The sequence below is a fragment of the Terrapene carolina genome, unplaced genomic scaffold (assembly GCF_002925995.2).
Source record: "Terrapene carolina triunguis isolate 2854851 unplaced genomic scaffold, T_m_triunguis-2.0 Scaffold89, whole genome shotgun sequence".
NCBI classification, from domain to species: Eukaryota; Metazoa; Chordata; order Testudines; family Emydidae; genus Terrapene; species Terrapene triunguis.
The window spans coordinates 34,068,469-34,096,368 of NW_020664440.1; the positions used below are offsets into that span (position 1 = coordinate 34,068,469).

General features: G+C 41.1%; 1 protein-coding gene across 3 annotated transcripts in view; it reads right to left on the bottom strand.

Annotated features, from left to right (window-relative positions):
- Nucleotides 1-347: 347 nt before the first annotated feature.
- The window catches only part of FBLN2 (fibulin 2), a 182,169-nt gene continuing 154,616 nt past the window's right edge, over nucleotides 348-27,900 (bottom strand). For all 3 annotated transcript variants that reach the window (XM_024208809.3, XM_024208810.3, XM_024208808.2), the window contains exons 9-17: nucleotides 25,083-25,217; nucleotides 21,256-21,393; nucleotides 20,777-20,920; nucleotides 16,635-16,763; nucleotides 16,006-16,131; nucleotides 10,057-10,173; nucleotides 8,114-8,242; nucleotides 4,207-4,330; nucleotides 348-2,557 (exon numbers count right to left, since the gene is read on the bottom strand). In XM_024208809.3, coding sequence (XP_024064577.1) covers nucleotides 2,200-2,557; nucleotides 4,207-4,330; nucleotides 8,114-8,242; nucleotides 10,057-10,173; nucleotides 16,006-16,131; nucleotides 16,635-16,763; nucleotides 20,777-20,920; nucleotides 21,256-21,393; nucleotides 25,083-25,217 — 1,400 coding nt within the window. In that variant the 3' untranslated portion in view covers nucleotides 348-2,199. The remainder of the gene's footprint in view (nucleotides 2,558-4,206; nucleotides 4,331-8,113; nucleotides 8,243-10,056; nucleotides 10,174-16,005; nucleotides 16,132-16,634; nucleotides 16,764-20,776; nucleotides 20,921-21,255; nucleotides 21,394-25,082; nucleotides 25,218-27,900) is intronic.

The window sequence follows — 27,900 nt, forward strand, 5'->3', positions numbered from 1 at the left end:
GCCAGTGTTTCAAACTGCCAGAGGCTTAACATAATGATTGACTGTTGTTGCTTTTAGTCAGCAGAAGTAACAAATCGCTTGTCCATTAATTCTCTGACAGGACAGACTGCTGGAGCTTGAATGGCATTTACACTCAATCAAATACTAATGCTGATGGAGAACTTTGGGTTTCAGTGATTCTTGATGTGCCCTGCTGGGGCACAGAGAACTCTATCACCTCTTAATGTGCAAGCTGCATAATGAATCTAAAAGACTTTTGTACTCATTGCGGCATTGCCTCTTCATCTTGCTAATCCTAGCACTGCAGATATGCATTTACTTGAAATGATAAATTGCATAAACACATGGTTTCTGATTGGTACTTTACTGGTAAGTTCTTAAGACCATTAACTATAGAAAACAGAACTCATGTGGAGGAAAGATCACTTTTACAGAAAGGATTCTGACAGAACAACAGGAATAAGTTTGAAGTATGCAACCTATAGATATTCCAAGAATTTACAACTAAAGAATAAAAATTCATTTTCTACAGTCATGGATATATATAAAGTTAGGTACAAAAAAAGTTTATATTTTATTATCTGGAAAAAGTCCAAATTTAAAAAAATGACTTATTTGAAACGGTAGAATTGGCCATGGGATATAATGAATACAGTACATCTCCCCCTTCACCCATAGATAGCGTTTACATATTCTTAATCCACAGCACAAACAAGTTAATATTTTACAAAAAGATGATAATCAAATGGTTAATTATTACTGTATAAAAAGACATAGGACTTGGTTTCTCTCTTGTTTTATATACAATGCACACTGGTCAATATATGATCTACTGTAGGATAGAATGGATTATTAAACTACAGTGTAGTAAATATTTATATATTGTAGTTATGATTTTCATTAAGAACATTTTGCAGAATAATTATAACTAGGTCAGAGAATGCTCAGAAGATTACAGCACTGGAACTTTTTAAAAAGATCATCTACAAAAAAAATTCTGATATTCACCTCTAAATTCTAACAAATACTTGGATTACACTACACATACCACACCTTGCCCTCAGCTTTGGGACCTCATCCAGTCTCCTATGAGACAAGAGGAAATCCACTTTGAAACCGAGATTGTGCTGTGACATAATCATATAATGACAAACGACATAATACAAACTGCCAATTTATCTAGCATTTTCCTCTGCATCATGAAGGTAGCATAACGGAGGTCATTTTTTTGGAAAATAAAAGTCACTCCCCTTTTGTTTGATTTATTTAAATTTGCAATCTATTAATCTAATTGCACATCCAGGCTTTTGAATTAGGTGTGGTAACTGATTACATGTTTCCTCTTTGGCATTCCTTTTAAGAATTATAACACATCTAATCTATAAGCAGAGCTACCTGAATAGAATGGGTTTGTACAGAGATGAATTCAAACGGTACAAGACAAATGCTACTAACTGTAGTGTGAGTTTTTAATTGGCAGTGCAAGACATTAATCTAAGGCTTCAGTCCTGTAAATACTTGGACATGTACTTAAATTTAAGTATGTGAGTAGTCCCTTTAAAGTCAAGCCTATGATTACAGTTTATGTTTGTTTGTTGGTGGGGCGGGTTTGTTTGTATATTTTCTGTATTTATTGTTATAGGCGATATACTATGAAAGTTGGGGAAAAATAAACCTTTTATATGAGGTGCACTAGCTGTCTATCTGTACTTATATGGCCTTCATCACTATAGCATCTGGGTGCAGACACACCTTGGTGAAATTTTTAGCTAAGCAAAACTTTAGGTTTGTGCAATGTGTGCTAAAGAGAAATTGCTCAGTTATTTTTTTCCCTAATCAGTGGCACAAACCAAAGCCCCCAAGTGAACTGTTTTTCTTTCTAGTGCAGTATCTTATAGATGTAACTAAACCAAAGGAATTCACTGGAGCGACTGTAAAAGAAGGTTTCAGTACACAACAGATGTACTGCCTTTAAAATCTTTCCTTCACATACATACAGTCCAATTAACATCTAAAGAATTACACAAAAGACAAGTCAGTAAAAATTAAGTTAATTTACACAACCAATAAAATAGTTTGAAGCAATGATAGAAAGTTATTATAAAGGCTAGATACAGTAAATACCAGTTCCACCGTAATAAGCTTTGGTAGAATATTAAAAGAGCATAGCACCAATAAATTCCAATGTCAATACATGCCTCAGTAAGCATGAGCTGTGATGAATATGTAAATTTTGGCAAGAAAAGTTGTGTATGTTCCTTGACGCCATAATTTCATTTCAACATCTAACAAAAAGTCTTTAGGCTCCTTCACTTGTCGCTGAAGATAGACAATGCCTGTATAGGAGTTAAGCTTTCTAGTGCTGAAGTAGTTTTCTTCATTTCCTTTGTTGATGGTAAGGATTATGTTGTCTCCAGCATAGGCAGGTGAAGGTCCAATACGGAAAATATGAGCTGGGACTACGATGTTGGTTTGGAAGTTGAGTTGATAGTAAGTAATTCGCACAGGGGTGTTTTGGCAATCCACATAATTAAAGCAATTGTTGCGTTCACACCTCCTGAGACAGTAAAAACAAGAAATGGTTAGTATTACAGTAACTGTGAGTTAGAAGATGTACATTTCAGTCATTTGCAAAGTCACAAGAACCCTTTAGCATGTGTTTAGAGGAGGGAGGGATAGCTCAGTGGTTTGAGCATTGGCCTGCTAAACCCAGGGTCATGAGTTCAATCCTCAAGGGGATCACTTAGGGATCTGGGGCAAAATCAGTACTTGGTCCTCCTTGTGAAGGCAGGGGGCTGGATTCAATGACCTTTCAAAGTCCCTTCCAGTTCTAGGAGATGGGATATCTCCATTAATTTATTTATTTTATTTGTATTTAGACAGATATACAGCAGAGCCCCAAGCTTCAACTGTGTAATTAACAGCTGCTTGGTTCTGCTTTTACAGCCCCCATAAAACATTTGTAAATGATATAATTGTGAGAGTGCAACAGCATACCAAAAACATCTTCCACACGGAGAGTCCTGTTTGAAAGCTCCACAATGAGCATACAGAGAAAGCTAGACAGAAGTCATACTGTGTGTAGCCTAACGCTTGGAGGAGGAATCTGTGAATCATCAAAGTGCAAGACTGGGACTGTGTTTTATGAAATGCGAAACAGTCGCACTCAGAGAGGCAATTGTACTCTAACTCTTAACAAGTGCCTGTACTAGCCAAACTGCCCCATTCTAGCTTTTAAAGAAAGCAATAAAACTATGTTTAAGACATAAGTGATAGGGATTTTCATTTTGGAGAGGAGAAGAGCATCCTCTGTGATTTCTCCATAGCTCTTGTATTTCCTTCCCACCCATTCTCCAAGGCCACTCAACACAGCCATCCTCTTTGATTGTGAATGTTTGGACATGGCTGCTTTTTGGGAACAGAGGCACCACACTGCAGGCAGTGCAAAGTAATACAGGGATTGCTGGGGAACTGCCCCACTAAGGTGAATGAGACAGTACAATCAGATCAAAACAGATGTTCCTTCGTTCCAGTTCTGTGTGTGATTCACTTGAATGGGATAGCTCTTCCATGTGATCGATCCTTCGGGGGCAGTTGCTCCAGTGCCTCAGATTGTACAGTGAACATGTGCAATAGAGCTGAAACTGCAATTCCCATTCCACAGTAAACTCCAAAATACATATATATATATAAAAATAGAAGGTTCTGACGTGGAACAAAACCCAAAATTTCCCAAGGACTGGAAATTCTGAACTTTTGCATAGAAAAAGCTGAAATGACATTTCACTTTGATGTTTTTGAAATGTTCCTGAGGCTCCTTGAGTTGCCCAGGGCCCTGGCAGCCCACCGGGTGAAGTGCTGGGCAGTCTGGGGAGCCAGGGTTCTCATAACTTCCAGACTACTGAGGAACTGGGAGCTCTGACTCCAAGCTGGGGACACTGGAAGCCCTTTGCTAGGCTGCTCATGCCAATTGTGTGGGAGAAAGCAGCATTTTCCAACAGAAAAAGGTCCCGTTGGACAATCTCCAACCAGCCCTAATGTGAATATTAAAGCACAGAGCTCTAAAACAGCAGCAGGAGTTCACTGGACAGCCCAGAAGCCACAGCAGGGTAGCAAGGTGCACTTTACAAATACCATAAGACTAAAACAGTCTGAAAAAAATGAGCAGCCAAAGGGAGTTGGTTATGATAATCAGTGAGGACTTACATGTCAGATACTTTTCTGTAGTTCTGAGGGCACTCAAACAAGAGGCATCGGTAGCTGCCCTGGATGTTGTAGCAAGACTCTGCAGCTGAGCAATTGTGGGTTCCTATTGCACATTCATCAATATCTGGCAATGGAAAATGGGGAAAATATGCAGTAAATCTACAAAGTACTATGTGCAATCATGAGATATGAACCTGAACAGATGTACACGTGCGTGATATACACAAAAAGAGAGGCAGGCCTGTGCTTTTGGATCTGAAGGACAAGGGCTCGCATCCTGACTCTGTGGCTGGGAGTTTGCCTACCAATAGTGACCGTTGGTACAAACAGGCCTGGATTGGTACAAACACAATGTCAACATGCAGGACTTGAAATCCAGATCCAAATTTTGTAGGTCAGGCTCATCTCCAGTACATATATCCAGATACGTAGCTTTCGGGTCTTGGAATGGAATAAAGTATGTTCATTTAGGCTATGTTAAAATTCCAGTGCATATTAAAACAGGTTGTGAAAAAAACTGGTTTACCTCCCTCTTAGTATTATCATTTATTATTAGTCAAAAGCTGACAGCATGCTTGGCACTGTACAAGAAACAGGGAAGACAAGGATTCCTGATCTAAGGAGCTTGCAATCTTTCCCTTGTTATCATTTGACTGCCACGTCTCCTACTGAGGTGACTTGGCAGACTCCAACCATCCTACCAAGATGCGCTTGTCACTGCTGAGCATTTTGCAAATATTTTCACATCTTTTGAGATACTAAGTTCTGCTGCTCTTACTCCACAGCAAGTAAATCCGATGGAACCCAGGACTGTTTTAACTTTCAGTGGGGAATAAGCAGCAGAAGGAAATGAACTCTTGAAACCAAAGATCCTGCTATCATACCACTGCTCTTTGTAATCAAACAAAACATTTAAAGGTCAAAATGGAAACATAATGATTTAGGCAGAACTACTTCTGAGTTGGTTGGTCATCTCTGTTGTTCACGAGGTGCCAGCAGATGCATGTTATGAACACATAGTGAACCAGAATTATTTTAGTCTGCTTCCTCGCTGCCACTACCAATAATCTCATAGGACATAACCAGCCGGTATTTACAACAAACAGTCGCTTCTCACTGATTTTTTACAGGGTTAGAAAGGTAGATGATGTCAGCGTATGACTCTTTAAAGAGCTCCCTACATGGTTATTTTGAATATGGGAACTTCACGAACAACAGTATAAAATAAGACGATTTGATCCTAAGTATTTAATCTAAAAAAATGTCCTCTACTAATGACAAAAATTGCAGAAAGCAACACAGAATTCTAAGGAAAAGTAAAATCCAAAGATGCTTCAAGTCATTGGGCAGAAACATGACTATTTGAATAATAAAAATGCATAGTACTAAATGATGGTCCTAAAATGCTGAAAACCAGATGCAATCACAGGGATCCAACATGAGCAAAAAAGATTGGCAGACATTTTGCAGTCACATTGTGTTTTCTCAAATGTCTAGACAACACAAGGGGTTTTAAAATGAAATAAATGTTAACAGACAAACCACGCGGACTGTGTGGTGCTCTGTGATTCTGCCAATCGTCATAGAGGAGACAGACTCTTAATGGAAAACCACAGCCATCCCCCCTAGAGATGAGACTTGATCTTGCAGGCAACACTGACTGGTTTAAAAGCCCAGCAAAAATATATACCGTACGAAATAAAAGTGAATTAAAGTAAATTAGGTCCCTCATTAATTCTCAAAACTGGCCCCAGGTAAAAATGGAAATTTTTTCTATATTGTAGCCAATGTCATGAAAGGCTCACTTCACCAGTTTGGCTATAGCGTGAAATTTGCACAGCTTTTTAAAAACATTCTATATGTTGAGGAGCTGCCTACAACTCCTCTGTCTGAATTCACAGTGTAATGAAAATGCCAGCAAAGAAGTGATGCAAAGGACAATACTTCAGTGGCTTTCAGTATAAGGACAGAGAAGATGAGGAACACTCAGGCCCAGATCCTCAGCTGGTGTAAACTGACCTAACTTAATTGGATTCAGGCTGATTTTCCACCAATAGAGGACTTGGTCCTGAATTTAGACTGTTCTAAAAAGAAATGCATAAGACCATCTTTTCAAAGAGGCCTCTACATATGAGCCTGCAAAATTCTGTGTGCACCCACTTGGCATTGCTCAGAAATCTGCATTTGCTCATGCAATCATCATGTGTGCATCTGTGCAAGAAAACAAGCATCTCGTCACACAGTTACTTCTGCTGCATGGTTAAGTTCCAGTTTACACGCACAAAATACATGGTTGCCTCTACACGTATATTTTTGCAAACATCAATGCAGATATGTGGTTGTACAGCTGCAAATAAAGAGAGTACTTTTTTTGCAGAACCTTTAAAAATTTGCCTCGAAGGTATCACTATATAGTTCACTCAGTGGGAAATCCACACAATGCTGGGCTCCCTCTGTGCAGGTTTAAGATGACAAGCAATGCACTTGAAAAGAGGGTGAAAACTGCAAGTGTAACTCACTGGTCAGTGTGTGCTACGCATCCCCTTCTATGCCTGAGCCACAGAGGATATGGGTGTCTTAGAGCTCTGAGCTACAGAGAGCCTGGCTCTTCAGCTCAGCAGTAATGACTCATACTATTAAGTCTGAAGTAACCTGGTTCAAATTCCAGCATTCACAAAGATAGCAGCTGTCATACAAGCAGCCTCAGGTCATGATGTCAGCACATAACAGAAATGGAGAAAGGACCGTTAAAGCTACTGTAGGTGGGCAAAATAAATGTTTCCTCTGACTTCCATGCAAGAGACGTAACACCGAGAGCCCGATTCTGAGCTCATACATGTTTTTACACATTCTAACTCCACTGAAGTCAGAGGAGTTACGCCCGAGTTTTACTGGTGAGAAGAATCAGAACCCAAGAGTTGAGTTGTGCAACTAAAAAGTCTGAAGATGCCGTGAAAAACTAGGAGGACAGTAAATGCCTGATAGCTAGTGTAACTGACCACTCTAATGCGTATAGGGTGATAGGTAATCAGCTCTTCAAACATCATTACATGACAAGCACATCTTTTCGAAATGGAGGATTTTCACTTCAAACATGTACAGCTGCACTGCAGATGAAAACATTAGCCATCTTAAATACATTTCTGTGATTCTATGGGAGTATTTAGTCCAGTGTGGTTTATATCTTACTGTTAACTTAAGGCTAGTTTACACTGGCAGCCTTGTGTGGTCATGGCACAGTGCTGGGAGAGAGCTCTCCCAGCGCTCCAGAAAAACCACCTCAACGAGGGGCATAACTCCCAGCGCTGGGGCACTGTTTACACTGGCGCTTTACAGCGCTGCAACTTGCTGAGCTCAGGGGGGTGTTTTTTCACACCCGAGTGAGGAAGTTGCAGCGCTGTTAATTGCCAGTGTAGACAAGCCCATAAGCCAACATTTTCAAACGTGTATGCCTTGAAATTAGGCATTTAAGTCCATATTTAGTTTCCTGAATTTGGTCTCCTAATTTTCAGGAGTGTTGAGCTCTCACAACTTCCACTGAAGTTAGAGATTTGAGGGTTCATAACCTCTGAAAATCAGCCCACTTACTTAGGTGATGAAATATGGATTTATCCTGCATGTATAACTTTAGGTACCTAAGTGAAAATGTTTACCTCAATTTGTATAATACAGTGGTTTCCATTAAAAAGTGGATTAAATAGTTAATAAATAGTTCTTTCTTACTCCAAATGTAGGGGGAAAACTGACCCCTTTGATAACGATATGTGGCAACTATTGCCACGTGTTGACTATTTTATGGTGATCGTTGTATAAAATAGAGGCTTGACTGGATAACCCTAAAGTTCTATATCATGTCCAGAACTGACATTAAGCTACAATCTTTCCAGTCCCTTAATCTTATTCTCACCTCGACATGTTCTTCCATTTGCTGCCATAGTATATCCCTGCTCAGGACAAGCACATTGGTAACTACCAGGAACATTCACACAGCGGAAAGTGCAAAGAATACCCGCACTTTGTGTGCACTCATCAATATCTGGAATTAAATTATTACAAAAGCATTAGAGAAGTGACAGATGTAAATGAAGAGAAAATGGAACACAAGGAAATTCCGATGGCTCTGATACAGGTGATGTCAGATGCAATCCCTCAGCTCATCTATAATAGGTTTTACTTAACAAGCGCCCAACTCTGAAAGTCTGACTTTGCTGTAGGGCCGTTCATGGTGTTTTATGAAGCGTTCAGTGCAAAGCTCCCCCCTTGCTCTCCCCTTACATGTTTGAAAATTACTATCTGACAACTTAAAAGTAATGCAGACCAGCAATAAATCAAGCATATGTCTGGGTTTATACTCTCCTGTAGCTTTCCAAATTCAGAATTCCTCTAGAACTTTTAGGGGAGCTTTTTCAGACCTTAACGGAAGGAATCAGATGTTTGACTCCTTCGTAAACAAACAGAGATTCTCTCCCAAGTATTTGTCAGGTGTCTGCTAAACAGGTGTTTAAAAAACAAACAAAACCCAAAGGCTCAGATCCTTCATCCCCTCAGACAGCATAAAGCAACCTAGAAAGCTGTCCTATAGGGGCAGCTGGAAACTACCCATACATTACCTGCTCCTGACTTCTGGTGCAGTTTGGTGTCAGAGCAAGCTGGAGGAATGACCAAAATATGATGCACTCTGGTGATCCACAATAGCATAACAGCTCCAAGGGGACCATTTCAGCCAGTGGAAGTCAGAGCAGGCCTTAAGCTCAGCTATGGTACTGCAGAGGTTTTAGATCAGTGGTTCTCAACCAGGGGGTACATGTACCCCTGGGGGTACTCAGAGGTCTTCCTGGGGGTACTCAACTCATCTAGATCAGTGTTTCTCAACTTGGAGGTTTCAGTTCCTGGGCAGGGGTGTCACAGGACAGGTTTAGGGGGGCCATAAGTAAGGCTAAAATTTAGTCATGGGTATTTTTGGTAAATGTCATGGACAGGTCACAGGCAATAAATAAAAATTCACGGTCATTGACCTGTCCATGACTTTTACCAAAAATACCCGTGACTAAATCTTCACTTCTGGGGTCCCTGCTGGGGCCCCTGCCCCAGTGCGGGGATTGACTGCCCGCCGGCCGCTGCTCCCAGGGACCACTCTCTGGACAGCCTCTGGGTACCACGGGTCACTGTTCCAGCCGCCCCAGGACAGCTGCTGTTCAGGAGGTCCCCAGGGCATCCCCAGGACCACTGCTTAGGCACTCCTCAGAGCTAGCCACACCAGCCCCTGTTCTGGTGGTCCCCGGAGCCAGCTGCATTTTATGTCTGATTTTGAAAGCAAGTCTTTTTAGGTGAAACTTGCAAGACAAATCAGACTCCTGAAAGGGGTACAGTAGTCTGGAAAGGTGGAGAGCCACTGTTTAGATGATAGAGTTTCAGAAAAACAGTCTGACTAAAACCCCCTACTTGTCTTGCTCAGACTTCAGTCTCTTGCCACTGTGAGGCAATAATCTCACTAGTTCTTCAGTCACGCACAGGTTCCTCCAGCAAACCTAGGCTATACATCCTGGCCCCTGTGAAGTCTGATTTGTATTGCTCTGGTGGAGCAAAGCAGACATAAATCTGGTCTAAGTGGGCAGCTGAGATTTCCCTTTGCGCGGGAATTCTCCAATAGCATACATACATTGTTTCTGGCCTTATGCCATCCCCTTCTCACAGCCCCCAGCACTGGAGGCATGCCCAGCGCACTGCTACACTCCAATAATTGCCAGCGGCTGGAACAACCCTTTGTGGCCACTGCAGCAATAAAATTCAGAGCCTTAGACACTCCCTGCAACGTACAAAAAGTACAAACGACATGAACAGCATCTGTACCTTTACAAGAATGGCCGTCTTCTGCTAGCTGGTACCCTTGCCTGCAGTAACATTGATAGGAACCATAGACATTGGCACACTCCTGACTGCATGGAGTGCTGTCACATTCATTCACATCTGTATACAAAAATAAACAAAGGTATTGCTACACTGGAGCAGAACAATATCTACTACAGTTTCCTGCCTCTAACAGCAGCTAGAACCAGATTCTTCAGGAGAACGTGCACAATTATGGAATAATCTGCTCACAGGAGAAATTTTTGTCTAGCCCTCTTTGCTAGTGATTGGCTTATGGCCTGATGCATGAGGAACTATAGCCCTTCCATAATAATATATATAATTAATACATTAGAGTTGGTGAAAAATGCCAATTCGTTTCTGCAAAATAAATAAAATAAAAATAATTCAAAGGAACGAAACAATTTTCAATGTTTTCATTGCACAATTCTTTGTTTTGATCCATTTTGATTTAAATCTAAACAAAAAGAGTTAAGTTTTCATTTCTTTTGGTTTTTTCCCCCTCTCCTTTTATTCCCCCTTTTCTCCGCTGGAAAAGAGGGATTAAGGAAAAGAAGTGGGGAGAGGAAGGAGATCAGAAAATGGAAACCAAAACCTTTCTATTTTGATTCAATTTGAAATTTTTTGTTTTGATGAAAATTTGGAAGTTTCAAATGATCCAAAAAATTTTGGAAGAAAATTTTCATTTTGTTGAAAAGCCATTTTACATTGAAGAAAACCCTTTTCAATGAAAAATTTCAACCAGTTTGAATGTTGATCCTATCTCCTATAACTGGCTGTTCACATCCACTTGAATAACTCAGGAAGAGAAAATGAACAGCAATATGCAAAGTGGAGCTGGGAGAAATTTTCAAGATGAAACTTTTTTTTTTTAAACCAAAGCAGATTTGGGTCAACCAAAACATTTAGCAAATTTGGATCAAATTCACTGATCCAGACATCTGAAACAGACAAATCACAAAAGTTGTGAAAAAAATCAAAACATTACATTCTGACATTTTCAGAATGAAGCGTTTCAATTTTTCTATTTGAAATGGCTTTTCCTTTTGAATTTTGCTTCTATGTTATTTTTAAAAAGTTAAAAACCCTGAAAAGAAAATGAAACATTTAGTTTTGTCTCTGTAGCAAAGAATAAAATATATCGGGTATATCAGGATATAGAGGTGAAATATAAGTATTAATTAATGTTGTAATATGGGGCTTACTGGACTTAGGCCTGTAAGATATTTAGCTTAGCCCAAACAGGGCCTCACGTCAACTAGTTGACTGATGAATAACCTTGTATGGGAAATTGTGCTAAGTGCTGATGTTTGGGAAAAAATGTATTGCAATGTATTCGCTAACACTGTAAGATGCCAGTTAAAACTGGTTGTAACATTTTGGGGATTTTTGCAGACATAGGGTGACAGCAATGACATAGGGTGGAACAGTAGTCATGACTGGAGTACAGGTATGGAAGGGTATGTGCTGCTTAGGAATGACCGGAAAAAAGGTAAAGGTGGGGGAGTGGCGTTATATGTCAATAATGAGCTAAAATGTAAAGAAATAATAAGTGATGGAATGGATAAGACGGAGTCTGTATGGGCAATAATTACACTGCATAAAAGAACTACTAGAGCCTCCCCCGAGATAGTGCTTGGGGTGTGCTATAGACCGCCGGGATCTAGCCTGGAGGCGGACAGAGAACTACTTAATGTTTTTAGGGAAGTAAAAACTGATAAGAACTGTGTCATCATGGGGGACTTTAACTTCCCAGATATAGATTGGGTAACAAATGCTAGTAACAATAATAGGGCTCAGATGTTCTTAGACGTGCTAGCAGATGAATTCCTTCATCAGGTAGTAACTGAACCGACGAGGGGGGATGCCATTTTAGATTTAGTGCTGGTGAGTAGTGAGGACCTCGTTGAAGAAATGGTTGTAGGGGACAACCTTGGCTCGAGTGACCATGAGCTAATTCGGTTTAAACTAAATGGAAGGATTAACAGAAATGATACTGTAACTAAGGTGTATAATTTCAAAAAGGCCAACTTTAATAAATTAAGGCAACTAATTAGGGAAGTGGATTGGGCTAACATACTTAGGGATCTAAAGGCAGATGAAGCCTGGGATTATTTCAAGCAGAAGTTGCATGAGATGTCTGAGGCCTGTATCCCGAGAAAGGGAAAACGATTAGTGGGCAGGAGATTTAGACCTAGCTGGATGAGCGGGAGTCTCAAAGGGGCGATTAAGAAAAAACATAAAGCGTACAGAGAATGGAAGAAGGGAGGGATCAGCAAGGAAACCTACCTTAGTGAGTTTAGAGCATGTAGGGATGCGGTGAGAAAGGCCAAAAGCCGTGTAGAGTTGGACCTTGCAAGGGGAATTAAATCCAACAGTAAGAGGTTTTATAGCCATATAAATAGGAAGAAAACAAAGAAAGAGGAAGTGGGACCACTGAAGAATGTGGATGGAGTGGAAATTAAGAATAATCTAGGCATGGCACAATATCTAAATGAATATTTTGCTGCGGTCTTTAATAAGGCTAATGAAGGGTTTAGGAATAGAGGGAGTAGGACAGAGGGGAATAGAGGAGGGGGGATAGACATTACAGTATCAGAGGTGGAGGCCAAACTTGACCAGCTAAACGGGACTAAATCGGGCGGACCGGATGATCTTCATCCTAGAATATTGAAGGAACTGGCGCGAGAAATTGCAAGCCCCTTGGCGACAATTTTTAATGAATCTGTAAACTCGGGGGTGGTACCGTTGGACTGGAGAATAGCTAATGTGGTTCCTATTTTCAAGAAGGGGAAAAAAAGTGACCCGGGTAACTACAGACCTGTTAGTTTAACTTCTGTAGTATGTAAGGTCTTGGAAAAAATTTTGAAGGAGAAAGTAGTTAAGGACCTTGAAGTGAATGGCAATTGGGACAAATTACAACATGGGTTTACGAAAGGCAGGTCGTGCCAAACCAACCTGATCTCCTTCTTTGAGAAAGTAACAGACCTTCTAGATAAAGGAAATGCGGTGGATCTAATATACCTCGATTTTAGTAAAGCGTTTGATACGGTTCCGCATGAGGAATTATTGGTTAAATTGGATAAGATGGGGATCGATAGGAAAATCCAGAGGTGGATAAGGAACTGGTTAAAGGGGAGACTGCAGCGGGTAGTACTGAAAGGTGAACTGTCAGATTGGAGGGAGGTCACCAGTGGGGTTCCTCAAGGTTCAGTTCTGGGTCCGATTTTATTTAATCTATTCGTTACTGACCTCGGAACCGAATGTAGGAGTGGGCTGATAAAGTTTGCGGATGACACAAAGTTGGGAGGCATTGCCAACTCGGAGAAGGATCGGGATATTCTGCAGGGAGACTTGGATGACCTTGTAAATTGGAGTATTAGTAATAGGATGAGATTTAATAGTGAGAAGTGTAAGGTGATGCATTTAGGGATGACTAATAAGAATTTCAGTTATAAGCTAGGGACGCATAGGTTAGAAGTGACTGAGGAGGAGAAGGACCTCGGAGTCCTGGTTGATCGCAGGATGACTATGAGTCGGCAATGCGACGTGGCTGTGAAAAAAGCTAATGCGATCTTGGGATGCATAAGGCGAGGTATTTCTAGTAGGGACAGGGAGGTGCTGCTTCCGTTATACAAGGCGCTGGTGAGACCTCACTTGGAGTACTGTGTGCAGTTCTGGTCTCCTATGTTTAAAAGGGATGAACTGAAACTGGAACGGGTACAGAGAAGGGCAACTAGGATGATCCGAGGAATGGAAAACCTTTCCTATGAAAGGAGACTAGAGGAGCTTGATTTGTTTAGCCTAACCAAAAGAAGGCTGAGAGGGGATATGATTGCTCTCTTTAAATATATCAAAGGGATAAATACCAGGGAGGGAGAGGAATTATTTCAGCTCAGTGCTAATGTGGACACGAGAACGAATGGATATAAACTGGCCGTGGGGAAATTTAGGCTTGAAATTAGACGAAGGTTTCTAACCGTCAGAGGGGTGAAATATTGGAACAGCCTTCCGAGGGAAACGGTGGGGGCGAAAGACCTCTCTGGCTTCAAGATTAGGCTAGATAAGTTTATGGAGGGAATGGTTTGATGGGATTACGGGATTCTAATCAATTAGGCAATAACGGCCATCGCTGGTAAAATGAGGGTCTGGCTAGAGAATCTTGCCTGTATGCTCGGGGTACTGCTGATCGCCATATTTGGGGTCGGGAAGGAATTTTCCTCCAGGGTAGATTGGCAGTGGCCCTGGAGGTTTTTCGCCTTCCTCCGCAGCATAGGGCAGGGGTCGCAAGCTGGAAAATTCTCTGCGACTTGAAGTCTTTAGATCACGATCTGGAGACTTCAACAGCAGAGTTAAGGGAAAGTGGGGGGGTCAGCTTTTGTGGCCTGCATCATGCGGGGGGTCAGACTAGATGACCATATTGGTCCCTTCTGACCTTAAAGTCTATGAGTCTATGAGTCTATGAGCAATGTGCTATCCACAAGTCGTTATGGTGGTTGAGGGACATAAATGTTAATGAGTAGAAGGGGAAAGTTAGCCTATGAAAAATGGGGTGCCCCAGATTTAGTGGGGAGTGGAAGTACAGATAAGGAAAACGGTGTTGAAACCTTCATAAATAGTATAAATGCCAGTGGGAGTCAGTAAAACACATAATAAAAGTTGTCTCCCAGCCTGCGTGTCTTGAGAGTCACCTGGATGACACCCACTGGTGAAGATGGTGATGATGAGCAGGAGGAAGATGATTACTGACACTCTGGGGTTCCCCAGCAGGAGATGTGAGTGATACCAGTCACAGGGCTAAACACTTTGTGCTCTCTTTCTAGCTACGGCTGTATTTCAGTGGTTGTGGGATTATTTATCTGCTAAGCGGATTTGTTAATAAGTGGACTTGTGATAAATAGCAATTTCTTGTGTGCTTCCTGGGTCCCCCATTCTAATAACATTGATAATAATCTTCCTGAGGCTGTAGCCACTCAGGAGACTGAACTTTTATCAGCCACTGCTACCTACAAAATTAATCAATAACCAACACATTGATCCATCAGTTAGACTCTACAAGTCAAACAAAATATTTAGTTTGACCTGAAGAGAATTTTTTTTTTTTTACTTTTTCAGTTTGATGAAAAAAATTTCTTTCATGTTGACCTGCAACATTTTTTGCAGTTCAGTCATCGAACTGAAAAAAATCAGTTATGTGCACAACTCTAACAACTGAAAAGATTAGCTCTATAAACACAATGTGTCAAGCTCATGCACAACTACTGGAGATGTACCTACTTTCCTGCTCACTCAGTCTAGAAGAGCTTCTCAGAATTCATTAGAAACATGATATTCCTGGTCTCTTGTGCTGCTTCGTGTTCCCAGATCGTAATTTGAAAGTTACTGAAACTACCTGAAATAGTATGAAAACTGCTACTGGGCAGTTGGGAAGCTCAGCTGCTAAAAAACAAAGGCAGATTCACAACTGCAAGTCAGTTTGCTTCTTTACCTGCAAATATTGTAACCACAAAGACGAGGACATGGCTATGAAAGAAGTTGACAGGGTTGGGGAAAAACAAGAGAGAAAAAGGTGAAAGGCACAAGAAAGAGGCGCTCTATGTCCTCACCTTATAATGGCTTTTCAGCATTTCATTTCTTGTTTAGTAGAAATGACCTGCCTTGCCTACCACCCCGGTGATAGAGCGTATGGGATGTAATGATGCTGGAGAAGCTTTACATACATATTGCAAGTTTAATAAATACCTTAACTACACTGCAGTTTGAGAGCCATTCTAAGGATGCTCGGAATGTGAAATTTTAGTGTTTACATAGCCTCAGAGCATTCATGAATCATGGGTTCTTGTATCAAATGCCACCCAAACTTCCTCCCCTAAAGTCCTTCTTCTTCCAATGCAGACTTTGTCTTAAAAGGAAAGGAAAGCAGTCCGGTACCTTCACAGTGCTTCCCATCATAGGCCAAGCGGAATCCAGACGAACAAGAGCAATGGTAGGACCCAGGAGTGTTTTCACAGGTGTGCTGACACAGCCGTCCTGGGTAATTCCAGCACTCATTTATATCTGTCAGCAAAACAAGCAAACAATGGGAAAACACAGGATTCGAGAGAGACATGGGAGGATATTTTAAAGATGCTAGAGATCGATCTCTACAGTGTGAAATGCTGCAACCTTGGTTTTTTATATTGTCTGGCTTTGTACTCTAATTGGCATACAGTGATGATAAAATATAAAAAGCTTTATCCCAGTGCGTTCCCCAGAAGACTCTGAAGATTTTCAGAAAGATACATTTCTGCAGCAGGAGATACTTAACCCAGAGAAAAGTGCTGTGCAGATGACCTCAATCAATAACCTACCATTGAGCTAAACTGAGGACATCTGCTCCATAATGATACAGAAGGATGGTGGAGGTTGGTCACAATGAATGAAGGTAGTTGGGGAAGCAATACTATTACCTCTTCTGAGCTATTGTAGAGCAGAACTAATAACTACACACTAAACAACAGCGCTAAATACTGCGAAGGCTCATCAATCAGTAGTTTCTGCTTGCTCTGTGCCTTACATACCAATGCAGGCTCTGTTGAATGCATCATACTGATAGCCCATCTTGCAGTCACAGCGATAAGCTCCAGGTAGATTATGACAAATCTGTCCCTCTCCGCAGCGGTGTATGCCTGTCTGACATTCATCAACATCTATAGCAGGAAAAAACATCAATTACTTTAAATATGGGGGGTGAAAGTGGTGGGCATTCACTAAATGACACAGTTTAAGAAATGACACACTGCTGAGAGAAGTTTCAAGTAAAAGAATAAAAAGGAACAGAAACACTGTTAACTGTGTCAGGAAAAATAATCAGTTTTTTCTTCTCTGTTATTCTCAGAGGAGACTTCATGTATGGACAGGCTCCTCTAAATCAAACTTTTGCAAAATAATACATTGTTTTGAAAAGAAAGCAATGCTTTCAAACACCATGAATATCTCCCATGTTACCCCACATTTAGCTCTAAGCAAAATTTCTGGTTACTGAGCTCAAACCATGCCATTAAAACCTGTTTATCAACAGCATTTTATAGTGACATTCTCCGGTTGTTATATCAATTCATGTTGATATTACAAGTCAGCATGTTATAGCAAATCAGTTAGAGCCAAATAAGAACCAGCTCAAACTTCTGCTCATCTCCTGAGCCAAGCCAGATCTAATTTCTGGTTCAAATAAATTCCCACCTCTACTTGCATTGTTAACTCTAGTTCCATTTTCTACATTCTTCTCTTTCCCCAACCTGACCCTCTTCTCTGCTATGATCCAAACCAATCCTTGACACTCCCCCATTTTCCATCCCCATCTGATCCAAAATCCAATCCTGACACACCTGCCCACCCCTTCCCAATTTACAGGTCACTAATCTCGGTCTTTCCCCTGCTCCCATTCTGTTCCAAGATGAGGATAAGAGTCTATTTAATACAGGCTGATGGGATCTACAATGCAAGTAAAGATGAAGCCATATCAAACAGACATCTGTTTGTTCTCCTCTAGGATGGACAAGGTTCAGCAGTTTGGTTTGGATAACACTCCAACATTTTAAGAGCTTATTGATTATCTGAACCTTTTGAATTCTGCCTCTTCCCAACCCATCAAATCCTCTTCCTCCTCCATATCCACCTCTTCAATTCCTCTGGCATCCTAACTCCCTCTCCTCAACAGCCAATAGGGCTGGTTTGTTTAACATCATCTCTAAGATCTGAAACTCTCTTTGCTGTGCTCTGGTTGGCTGCTCTATGCAAATTCATAGATACTGGGACTACTCCAGAGGGACCCAAGAATGGATGGTCCCCCTCCACCCAGCTCTATAACATCTGGAGATAGCAAATCTGCTCAGGAAAAAAAAAAAGGACATTTTCTGAGCCTCTGCATGGATGATTGCTGTGGTAGGTCTCTTGGGAGCCAGGAGCAAACAAGGGTTACTTATACAGGCTTCAAATTGGTTTGGAAGTGGTGAGACATGTGGTTTCATGTTCAGTTCTTATGTAGCACAGATTCACGCGTTTCTAGTGACTACAGGCATTAGATTTGCAGAAAAGCCTATCCAGGAAAGAATTCCTGGAAGGGGGAAAGATTTCTGATGAAATGCTGCCTGTCCACTTTCTTTCAGAGCAGAGCAAGCATTAGGAAAAGGGAGTTTTTAAATACAGATTTAAATCAGCAAATTAGCAATTTTACTTGGAGTGAATTCATTTGTGCCATTATTTCATTTGTTTGTGAGAAACTGTATATTCCAGCATATAAATCCCTGCCCTTAATTCGATCTAGGCCTTTTTTCAGTCTGAGGTGTGTATTTCAAGATAGTTATAATACTTTTCAATTAAATGTAAGGGGGAGTTGCTACTAGCTGATCTGGTGAATTAGAAAGAATGAACACCTTCAGGATAAAGTCTCTAAACAGAGGAAGATGACCACACAGGCTCAGTTCTGCTGCAGAAACATGTCCAGATGATCTATTTCTATTACTGAGTTAATCTGAAATCCAATTAACCATCACAATGCCCTGAAGAAATGGATTTTATCATAGAAAGGGGAAATTGAAACCACATGGTTTTCTTTTTTCTTCTACATACTCTTTCCTTATTTAAAGCAACCATACTAAAACATTTAGACTGAAAACAGAGGCACACCTCACTTAGCCGGAGGCAGAGAGCTTGCATGTGGCATAGGTCATATTAACATGAAACATTTCTTTCCCTAAACCAAACAGAAAAGCAGATTCCTACACTCTCTAGATGTGGCAAGCTACCATATGAATTTTCTTGTACCTGGACCTAAAAACTGTGCCATTTAAATTAAAAATGTGGAGTAACATCTGTAATTACAATGTATTACATTATCTCATCCCTATAACCACACAACCCAGTCATGTATGAGTAATGTTTTTTTTTCCTTCTTAAAAAAAAGAAGAAAAGAAAAGAAACCGACCCATTTTTCTCAAGCCAGCAGTTTGAAAACTCAAAAGATAGAGAAGCACTAGCCATCACAAGTCAACTTTGATACTGGTCTGAAAACAAAGGCCTTTTAAACTAATGCTGGGACTTTGGAGCTGCCTACCAAAGGCTGTCACCTTGTAGAAAAATGACATGTTGTTCTAATCCAGGGTCTGAAAAGCCTTTGTCCTGTTTTGATACTAGCTTTCATGGTCCCAACAACTAGTGCCAGGACAGATCCTCAACTGGTAAAAGTTGAAACAGCTTTGTTGACCTCAGTGAAGTAACACTGATTTACACCAGCTGAGGATCCATCCTAGAGTATTGATGCTTTCCATTGTGAGGGTCAGGAGCATTTCCTTTTCTCTTCGTGTCCATTGGGATATCTCCCTGATTGCTAAATGATAATGGATGAAAGATGAGTGCATCTCTTGAGCAAGATCAGCCAACTCATCCCCCTTTACAATTGTACCAGCAAGCATTCTTAACCTTATCATCATCTAGTTATTTTTAATAGTCCCAGTCTATAGGCTGAGTCCAAAACTTGCCCATCTCCCCACTTGGAGGAGTTAAGAGGTCTGTGACACTCTGGGGATAGTAGTGTAGAAGTGAGATATGTGGTGGTAACGTAGGGCAATGTGTAATGCTGAAGGTGGGAAGCTCATCTGACATGTGTCCTGTACCCACACCACTGCTCTCTGTTATGGGCCTTTTTCTTTTTTAGCCTCTATCTTTTGCAGTTTATTAAACAGTTAGCTATGAGCAAAGTGAGAAAATATATGAATGAGACTTTACTCTTTCCATCCCTCCCCTAAATTCACAGAAAGGCTGATTTTGTTCTTTTCACGTTCTCTGTTCACTGCAAGGATAATTAATGGATATTTGTAGTATTGGTCAGTAAACAGCATTTGGATTTACTGGTTCATTTCTTTCCAAATATAGTTTCCTATTTTCTACATTTACAAAATATATTTAATTCATAAAGACACAACTTCACTCTTGTTTGAACTCTGTAGGCCTGTCTTTGTTCTCTTGCATCTTATGTAGTCATTTACACCAGTAACTGAATGCAAAAATAAGTGTAAAATCCTACTAATCTGATTGGATACCACTGTACGCCCACTTTGTACTGGTGGAAGTGACTACACAAGGTGCAGCACAACAGAGAATCTGGCCCTGAGTATATGTGCACTTCTTCTTTAAACAAAGAAGTCAGGACTTGGACTTATTCTGAGAATTTGGACAACAGAAAAATAACTAGGAATTTCATTTGCACTGCTGTAAAGACTATCTGCCCATTTATCTTTTCTGATGAATGCACTCACAGTGTCTCTTTTATGCAGTATGTTATTACCCCAGACCATATCCGTCCACAGTGAGATACTATGAAATAACAGAGTGTGAAGCTTTTGATTGGCAGGTTGGGACTAACCACTGAGTTAGATAGAATCTAGATTGAAAGTTAGTAGGTACAAGATGCAACCAAAACCAAACTCACTCAAGGTCACCAAAAGGAACTAACTATAGTATTCAGGCATTAACATAATATAACATAACATAGTAAGTACTGACCAACAGGCTGTTTAGACATCATCATCAAGCCAATCTTTAAACTCTCCTACTCCTGGAATGCAGTTATAACAATTGAAAGTCTTCTAAAACTATTTTGGAACTGAAATAAGCTTTTTCCTCTAACAGAGAATCCAATTGCGGACAGGAGTCTGATCCTTACCGATACATCGAGATCCATCCTCACTGGAATGATAGCCTCTGCTGCACATTAACAGGTTTCTCTGACAAGTGTACGATCCAACAGTATTGATACAGTTGAATCCAGGCTTACACGGCTCAGGAAGTGAAGTGCATTCATTAATATCTGTGGAAGAGAATGTGTGTTAGTATTAGCTATTCAATGAATATGCTTCTTTCTGTTCTAGCTGTCATTTCTTTTCCCTCATTTTGATTTTGATTTATTATGCAATCTATGTAGGGGCTGATGAGAATCAGTTATGCCTGCATTTTAAAACTTCATGGTATGCAAATCCAATATATAACATTTTTAAAAGAGCAGCAACATTTGGGCAAAATTCAGTGAAAATTTAAAGAACATCAAACATGATCAATGTACAGCCACTGAACAGTGTAACAGTATCAGGAGTCTGTTCAGTGCTACTGCACACATTAGAAATGTATTGCAGTAATCACACTTACCGACACAATTACCCTCCGGGTCTTGTAAAAATCCTTCCATGCATCGCTGCTTTGATTCACAATAGAACGATCCCTTTGTATTCTGACATACAGAGTTTACTTGACAACTATGAGTTCCTCTCACACATTCATCAATGTCTATTAATAAAGATAAAGAAACAATATGTGATCAATTCTGCCATATTTTTTTCTAATCCTATTAAATAATTTGTAACTCGTTTCCTTTTTTTTTTCTTTTTTTTCTTTTTTTCAGAAATGCGGTTATGAAGTATCAGATTTTCAAAAGGCCTCTGAAAATGCTCTTGTAAAATCAGTGAGTACAGTTGTTTGTTCCTGCCCATGGATAGGCTTCAGAATCTTGCAGCTGCATTTTTTTAGGCTCCATTTCTGCAATGAGATCCATGCAGGTAGGCCCCACGATCTCCAGAGTCCCACTGAAGTCACCAGTGTAGATCCTATTTCAGGATCGGGGTCTAAGAGACCCACAGAAACACTGATGTAGTGTATGTTTTCGGTGGACTAATAGCTCCATTTCTAAAGCAAGATGGACATTCTGCTTCTTACAGAATAAAAACTGTAGCTAAAATCTTGACACTTCTGAAGTCAGTGGCAATACTCCCATTGACTTCACTGGCAGGACTGCAGCGTGTGTGTGTGTGTGTGTGTGTGTAAGAGAGAGAGAGAGAGAGAGAGAGAGAGAGAGAGTGTGTGTGTGTGTGTGTGTGTGTGTGACACAACTGAACAAATAAGAAATAGCCAATAATTTATTGCTGCCTTTTGCGGTCTATGAGCAGCTAACAATTTTCTCCAATTTATTACTTACATGACATTATTTGCCGAATAGTTTCCACATTTAACTTTTGGTCTGTTTATTAGCAGTTTGTTGTGAGATTTCAATCTTCAAAATTCAAGCTGTGCTGGTCAGTTTTGACTGGATGGAGATTGCATGGCATTGTTTCATTTCCCTGACTGGATGAGTATAATGAGGTTTCTGGTGTAAATACTCACATTCACAAGCTCAAAACTCATTTTCTGTGAGTATTTTCTAATATTAGCTTATAATTTGCTGTTTCTGTGAAGATTCGTGTTGGTGAACTCATTTGTTAGAATATTGCCAGGAAAGCAAATAAAAAAAAAAGAGGCACAAACACAAAATCCATGTTTTAAGTAGGAGAAAGCTTGCAGAACCTTTGGAGGCATTCCCCCAGCTGTAAGTATCAGCAAGAGACATATGTTAAAGTTGTTTTCAGTGTTGTTGTAGCTGTGTTTATCCCAAGATATGAGGGTGAGGTAATATCTTTTACTGGACCAACTTCTGTTGGTGGAAGGTACAAGCTTTCAAACTACAGAGAGCTATTCTTCAGGTCCTTCCCCAGACCTGAAGAAGGGCTCTGTGTAGCTAGAAATTCTGTATCTTCCACCAACAGAAGTTGGTTCAATAAAAAGCATTACCATACCACCTTGTCTCTCTCATATGTTAAAGTTGTCAATCTTCCAGAAGCTACTATGTTGTCAAGTCTTTCTATCACGGAAAGAAGATGAGGTATCAAAAAACAATGGAGACTCAGTATCTCATAGCGTAAAACTAACTGCCAAAGCAAAGTAGTTGTAGCAATATCTAGACATTAATTCTTACAGAGATGCTGGAATTTTAGCCCTTGGGGGTCACACTTAAACGGCCACTTAAAAACCTGCTTTATACATTTTATAAACCATTAAGAAGTCATATAAATAAATACTAACTAATTTATAAGGCTAATAAACGCTAGGACCAAACTGTGGAGCTAAGGCTCCCTTGAGGTGAGCAAGGACTCCACAATCTAGCCCTTATTAAGTCTTTTCAAACATATGCTACCTACAGTTAAATATTTGGTTCACTTACAGCGTAGGAATTCAGTTACTACTCACTTAAAATGTTTGCTATGTGCCAAATTCTCAGGTCTATACTAAGGCCAACTGCTATTCAAGTCATTGGGAAATTGCAGGAGTAAAAATGGAGTGCAGTAAAAATTCCCCGTAAGCCAGCCTATTAAGCATGGTGCAAGCACTCAGGGAACCACTCAGCCGGGACCTGCCATGGCTGGGGGAGAGGTGCCCTTCTCCCAGCCTCAACCTAGCCCCACCCCCAACGTGCCACGGCCAGGAGAGGGGCGCCCCTCCCCCCAGCCCAAACCCAGCCCCAGACGTGCTGCATCTGTGGGAGGGGCACCTTTCCCATGGCCCCAACCCCGGAGCTGCCACGGCGGGGAGAGGCGCCTCTCCCCCCAAACCCAGGTGCTGCTGCGGGGAGTCCTCTCTCCCCGCCGTAGCCCCAGGGCAGCCTGCACCCCAAATCCCTCATCCACACCCCAGAGCCTGCACCTCCCAGCCAGGGCTCTCACCCCCACCCCAACCCTCTGCCTCAACCCTGAGCCCCTCATCCCCTGCCCCACCCCAGAGCCCTCACACCCCTGCACCCCAACCCTCTGCCCCAGTCCTGAGCAACCTCTACCCTCTGAACCTCTCGGCCCCACCCCCACCCCATGAATTTTGTTATGTGCACCGATATGAAGATGATGTGTCACACATCACCTCCATATTGGTGCACATAACAAAAGTCATTCCGCACATGTGTGGGAAAAATTAGAGGGAACATTGGTGGGGACACAACTCCAACCTTCATGCATTGAGGAGAGAGAGATCCCCTCACATACACGCACACGCACACGAGCCACCTGTGCTGCACTGTCTCCATTGACCTGGGCCTCTAGTGGAGCTTCCATTGGTCTGGGCTGCCATATATAGGGTTGGACAAGGAGCAGGGAGTGGGAAGGAGAAGAACCCGAATCATTCTCACCCCCATGGAAAATGCTCCAAAAAACTGAATACAGCCAGAGGCTGTATTAACATAGGAATTGCCATACTGGATCAGGCTCATGGTCCATCTAGTCCAGTATCCTGTCTCTGACTGTGACCAGCACCAGATATATCCGAGAAAGGTGCTGGAACCCCACAGTAGGCAGAAGTGGGATAATCTTTCCCCATGGAAGACTCATCCTGATCCCTAACAGAGGCTGGCTTAAGCCTAGAACCATGAGGTTTTAAATCCCTTCCACAGTTTTATCAACTCCTCACTTAAGATATTAAGTTTCTTCTGGAGCCCCCTGAGTGTTGGGGACTGCCCTTCCTTGGAGATGCCAGCAAGGGGCAGCCTTCAGCTGAGAAGTCCCTAATAATCTGGTTCCATTGGAGAGCCACAGGGGACTAGCAGTTAGTGCACAGACACACTATGCATCTCAGGGGATCTGTAAGGTGTGGTCTGACCATCTATGTCTTTGGGGGTGTAATTAACCCTGCCCCATCCCACCCACACCCCCAGAAAAATTTCGCTCACTGTGTTTTCCTTCCCAACCCCCTCCCAGAGGTTTTCCTGTGGGACGATATAACAAGGACCCCAGGCTATGGGGCAATGCAGCAATATTTCCATTACAAACCATGGGATGAACCAGTTTTAGGAACAGCCGTTTAAAAAAATCCAAAGCGTTGTGGGAAATTGGCTTTACCTGCCTCTTTGACATAAACAAATCTTTTTGTGGTGACCTCTGTTTTTCTCTCATCTATTTAATATTAAGCAGCAACCATAAAAATTATTCATACCCCCCCTTCTCTCCCCTTCGAATAATTACAACTAATTAGATGCTAACAGCTTGCAAAAGATAAGCAGATGCCAAAAAATAAATATCTACCAGCCAAATTCTGATAATCTCAGTCAGGGCACGAAGCCCTGGTCTTACATGAGAAGAGTTTAGCAGCAAACATAATGAAAGACTGAAAAGTGCTTGCCTTACCAACACATTCACCATCCTTAAATTCATAGCCTGGCTGACAGCTGAGTTCTTGGAGACATGTAAATGATCCAACTGTGTTAATACAGTGTTCTCCTCGCTTACAGGTGTGCGCTTCTGTGACGCATTCATTAATATCTACAAGAAGAAGCAGTTAGATAATTCAGAGTCTCACATACACCAAGAACTCTGCCTTTTCCTGCTCTCTTTAGGAAAGAGTCAAAGGCTCATTTAAAAACTTTTCTTCCAAAAGCAAGTTTACGTAGCGCTGTGCTTCAGTATTTTGACTGAGGACATTTTACGTTAGGGTTTCCTGTTGCTGTAGAGCAGCTCAAGAGAATTATAGGTAGTTTTTTTATTTCCCTTTTGAATTCACGGTGAGTGATGTGTTCATCAAGGACATGGGGTAGACAGAACTGATTAGATACCAAAGCCAGTAGAGGTTAGATAATGAACTTCACATTTAATGGCTTGAAACCCCTGTCTAACAGAACAAGAAAGGGATTCAGACTTCCTGCTCATTAAAGGCTTTTCAAAGCTCAGGTTATCAATCCTACTGCTTTATGCCAAATATACCACAGCTGCATGCATGTAGCAGGGACTGTGTTTTGAGGTTATTCACATTGCTAATGGAGTTACATTGCTATTGAAGTTGAACACTTTTTATAAACAAGAATCTTGTGAAAATATGGGGCGGGGAAGAGGAGAACCCAAAAGGCTGAAATAAAGCTTTTAAAATTTAATTTCAAGTGATCAGTCTTCATGAGGAGGAAGTACAAAACCAGAACATTTCATGCTTTCACTTAAATGTTGGATCATTTCAAGTTAAAAAGGAACCTATTTTGGAAAGAAAAATGCAACCTCTGAACAGATAAATTTTGACATATTTTTGATGGAAATCTATTCAGACTGAAAAACGTGCATTTTGATTTCTGAATATGTTAAAAGTGAAAATTGGAAATTTCATGAAGAAAAGACATTCCTAAGTAACAAAATGGAATGGAAAGACAAAGGAAGAAAATCTTCATGCAAAATTCCCCCCGAGATGTTAAACTTTCACTCGGTTTTAGTTAAAACTAGGAAGTCAATTAAAAGCTGCACGAAACAGGAATATGAACACATCAACTACAGTCCGTCACCACGTTCTCTGCCCAAAGCTATTTTCACAGCATGCAACAGAACTAGTGCTGTGTTAATGAAGCCTCAAAAATTCAGGTGAAAGAGCCTGGTTCCCAGATATATACAGCCATCACCTTGCAAAGCCCCAAAACCTGAGCAGATATTACAAAATGTATAACGCTGATTTTTCTGGTCGCAGCAGAAGAGGGCCACAGTCAAAAATTTTAGACACCAATCTTGCACACACTTGTTCGTAACTTTACACCTGTGAACAGCCCCAGTGGAACTGTTCATGTGCATAAGGTAGTCACATGTGTAAGTTTGTGCAGGAGCAGGGCCTTAGTTTCATTGGAGTTTCTCTGTTTATTTCTTATGTTTTTATTTGTTGTTCTTCAAGTGCTTCATGCTGACTTTCCAAAGTGAGGAGATCAGTCCCTAACAATGCATCTGCAGTTATGTAGCATCAACTGGGCACCCTTTTGACAATCCTGCAAGCCCTCTGCATGCAGAATTTCTTCTGAGCTCAATGCAACTTCAGCATACAATGGGATTGCAGGATTAGGCCCATGAATGGTTTACAGAGTTATTTCCTGTGTGCACTTCATTGACAGGCTTCAAAATTTTCACAAAACTTCATTTGAAAAAACCAAAACTGCTTGAATGGATTTGATGTGATTTTTAAATTTTAAACAACTATTCCCACAAATAGCCATTTATGGCATGTAACTTCTAGGGCCAAATCCAATCAGTCTTTCCATTCAACGGGCTCTGGATCTGGGCCCTTAACTTGCTACAGTTTCTCTGAGACAAAGAAAATGTTCTCATATAAACACATTAGACAATATCATACTGTATCATGTGAACTTAGCTACTTCTGTACACATTGTTAAAAGACAAAAATGTCAGAGTGGCAGGTGGGCAATGTTTGAAACACTCCACACGGTTAGCGGGTGTCACTCCTCTGAGGAAAGGATTAGGTGCGCTCTGCCCAAAAAAGTGTTCTGCAAAATATTATTTCCCCCTCCCCCGTTTTTGTCCAAATTACATTTTTTTTTTCAAAAATTCCTCAACCCTGGACAAATAAGTGGAGCTTGCTGGAATATTGTCAATTAAATGAAATGTTGTTGAAGCCAAAACATTTTGCAGAGACGTTTTGGTTTTGATCAAGTCTTCATCAAAAGTTGTTTTGTTTGTTTTAAAAGAGATACTTATGCTCTACAGTCAGGTGGTTAGGGCCCTGGCCTGGGATGTAGGAAACCCAGGGTAATCCCCGCTCAGCATGATCTGGCATGAAATACTCTGCTTTGAATCTGGCCAAGCAGGGGCTTGAACTGGATTTCCCACATCCCAAGCCAGAGTTCCAACCACCAGGTTACAGAGTACCCACAACATTCAGAAAATTCTGTTTTTGCAAAAATGTTTAAAATGTTGGGTTTTGTTTTGATGTAGAATAAAAAAAAAATTCAAAACCATGATAGTGGTCATAAAACAGAATTGTCATTCTCCACTCTGCCCAACAAACAAGTTCCTATCTGTTCATCTCCCTTACGTGGGAACGGAGAGGGATCAGGCCCCACATACACCTCTACCCCGATATAACACGAATTCAGATATGACGCGGTAAAGCAGTGCTCCGGGGGGGGGAGGGGGAGAAACACAGGGCTGCGCACTCCGGTGAATCAAAGCAAGTTCGATATAACGC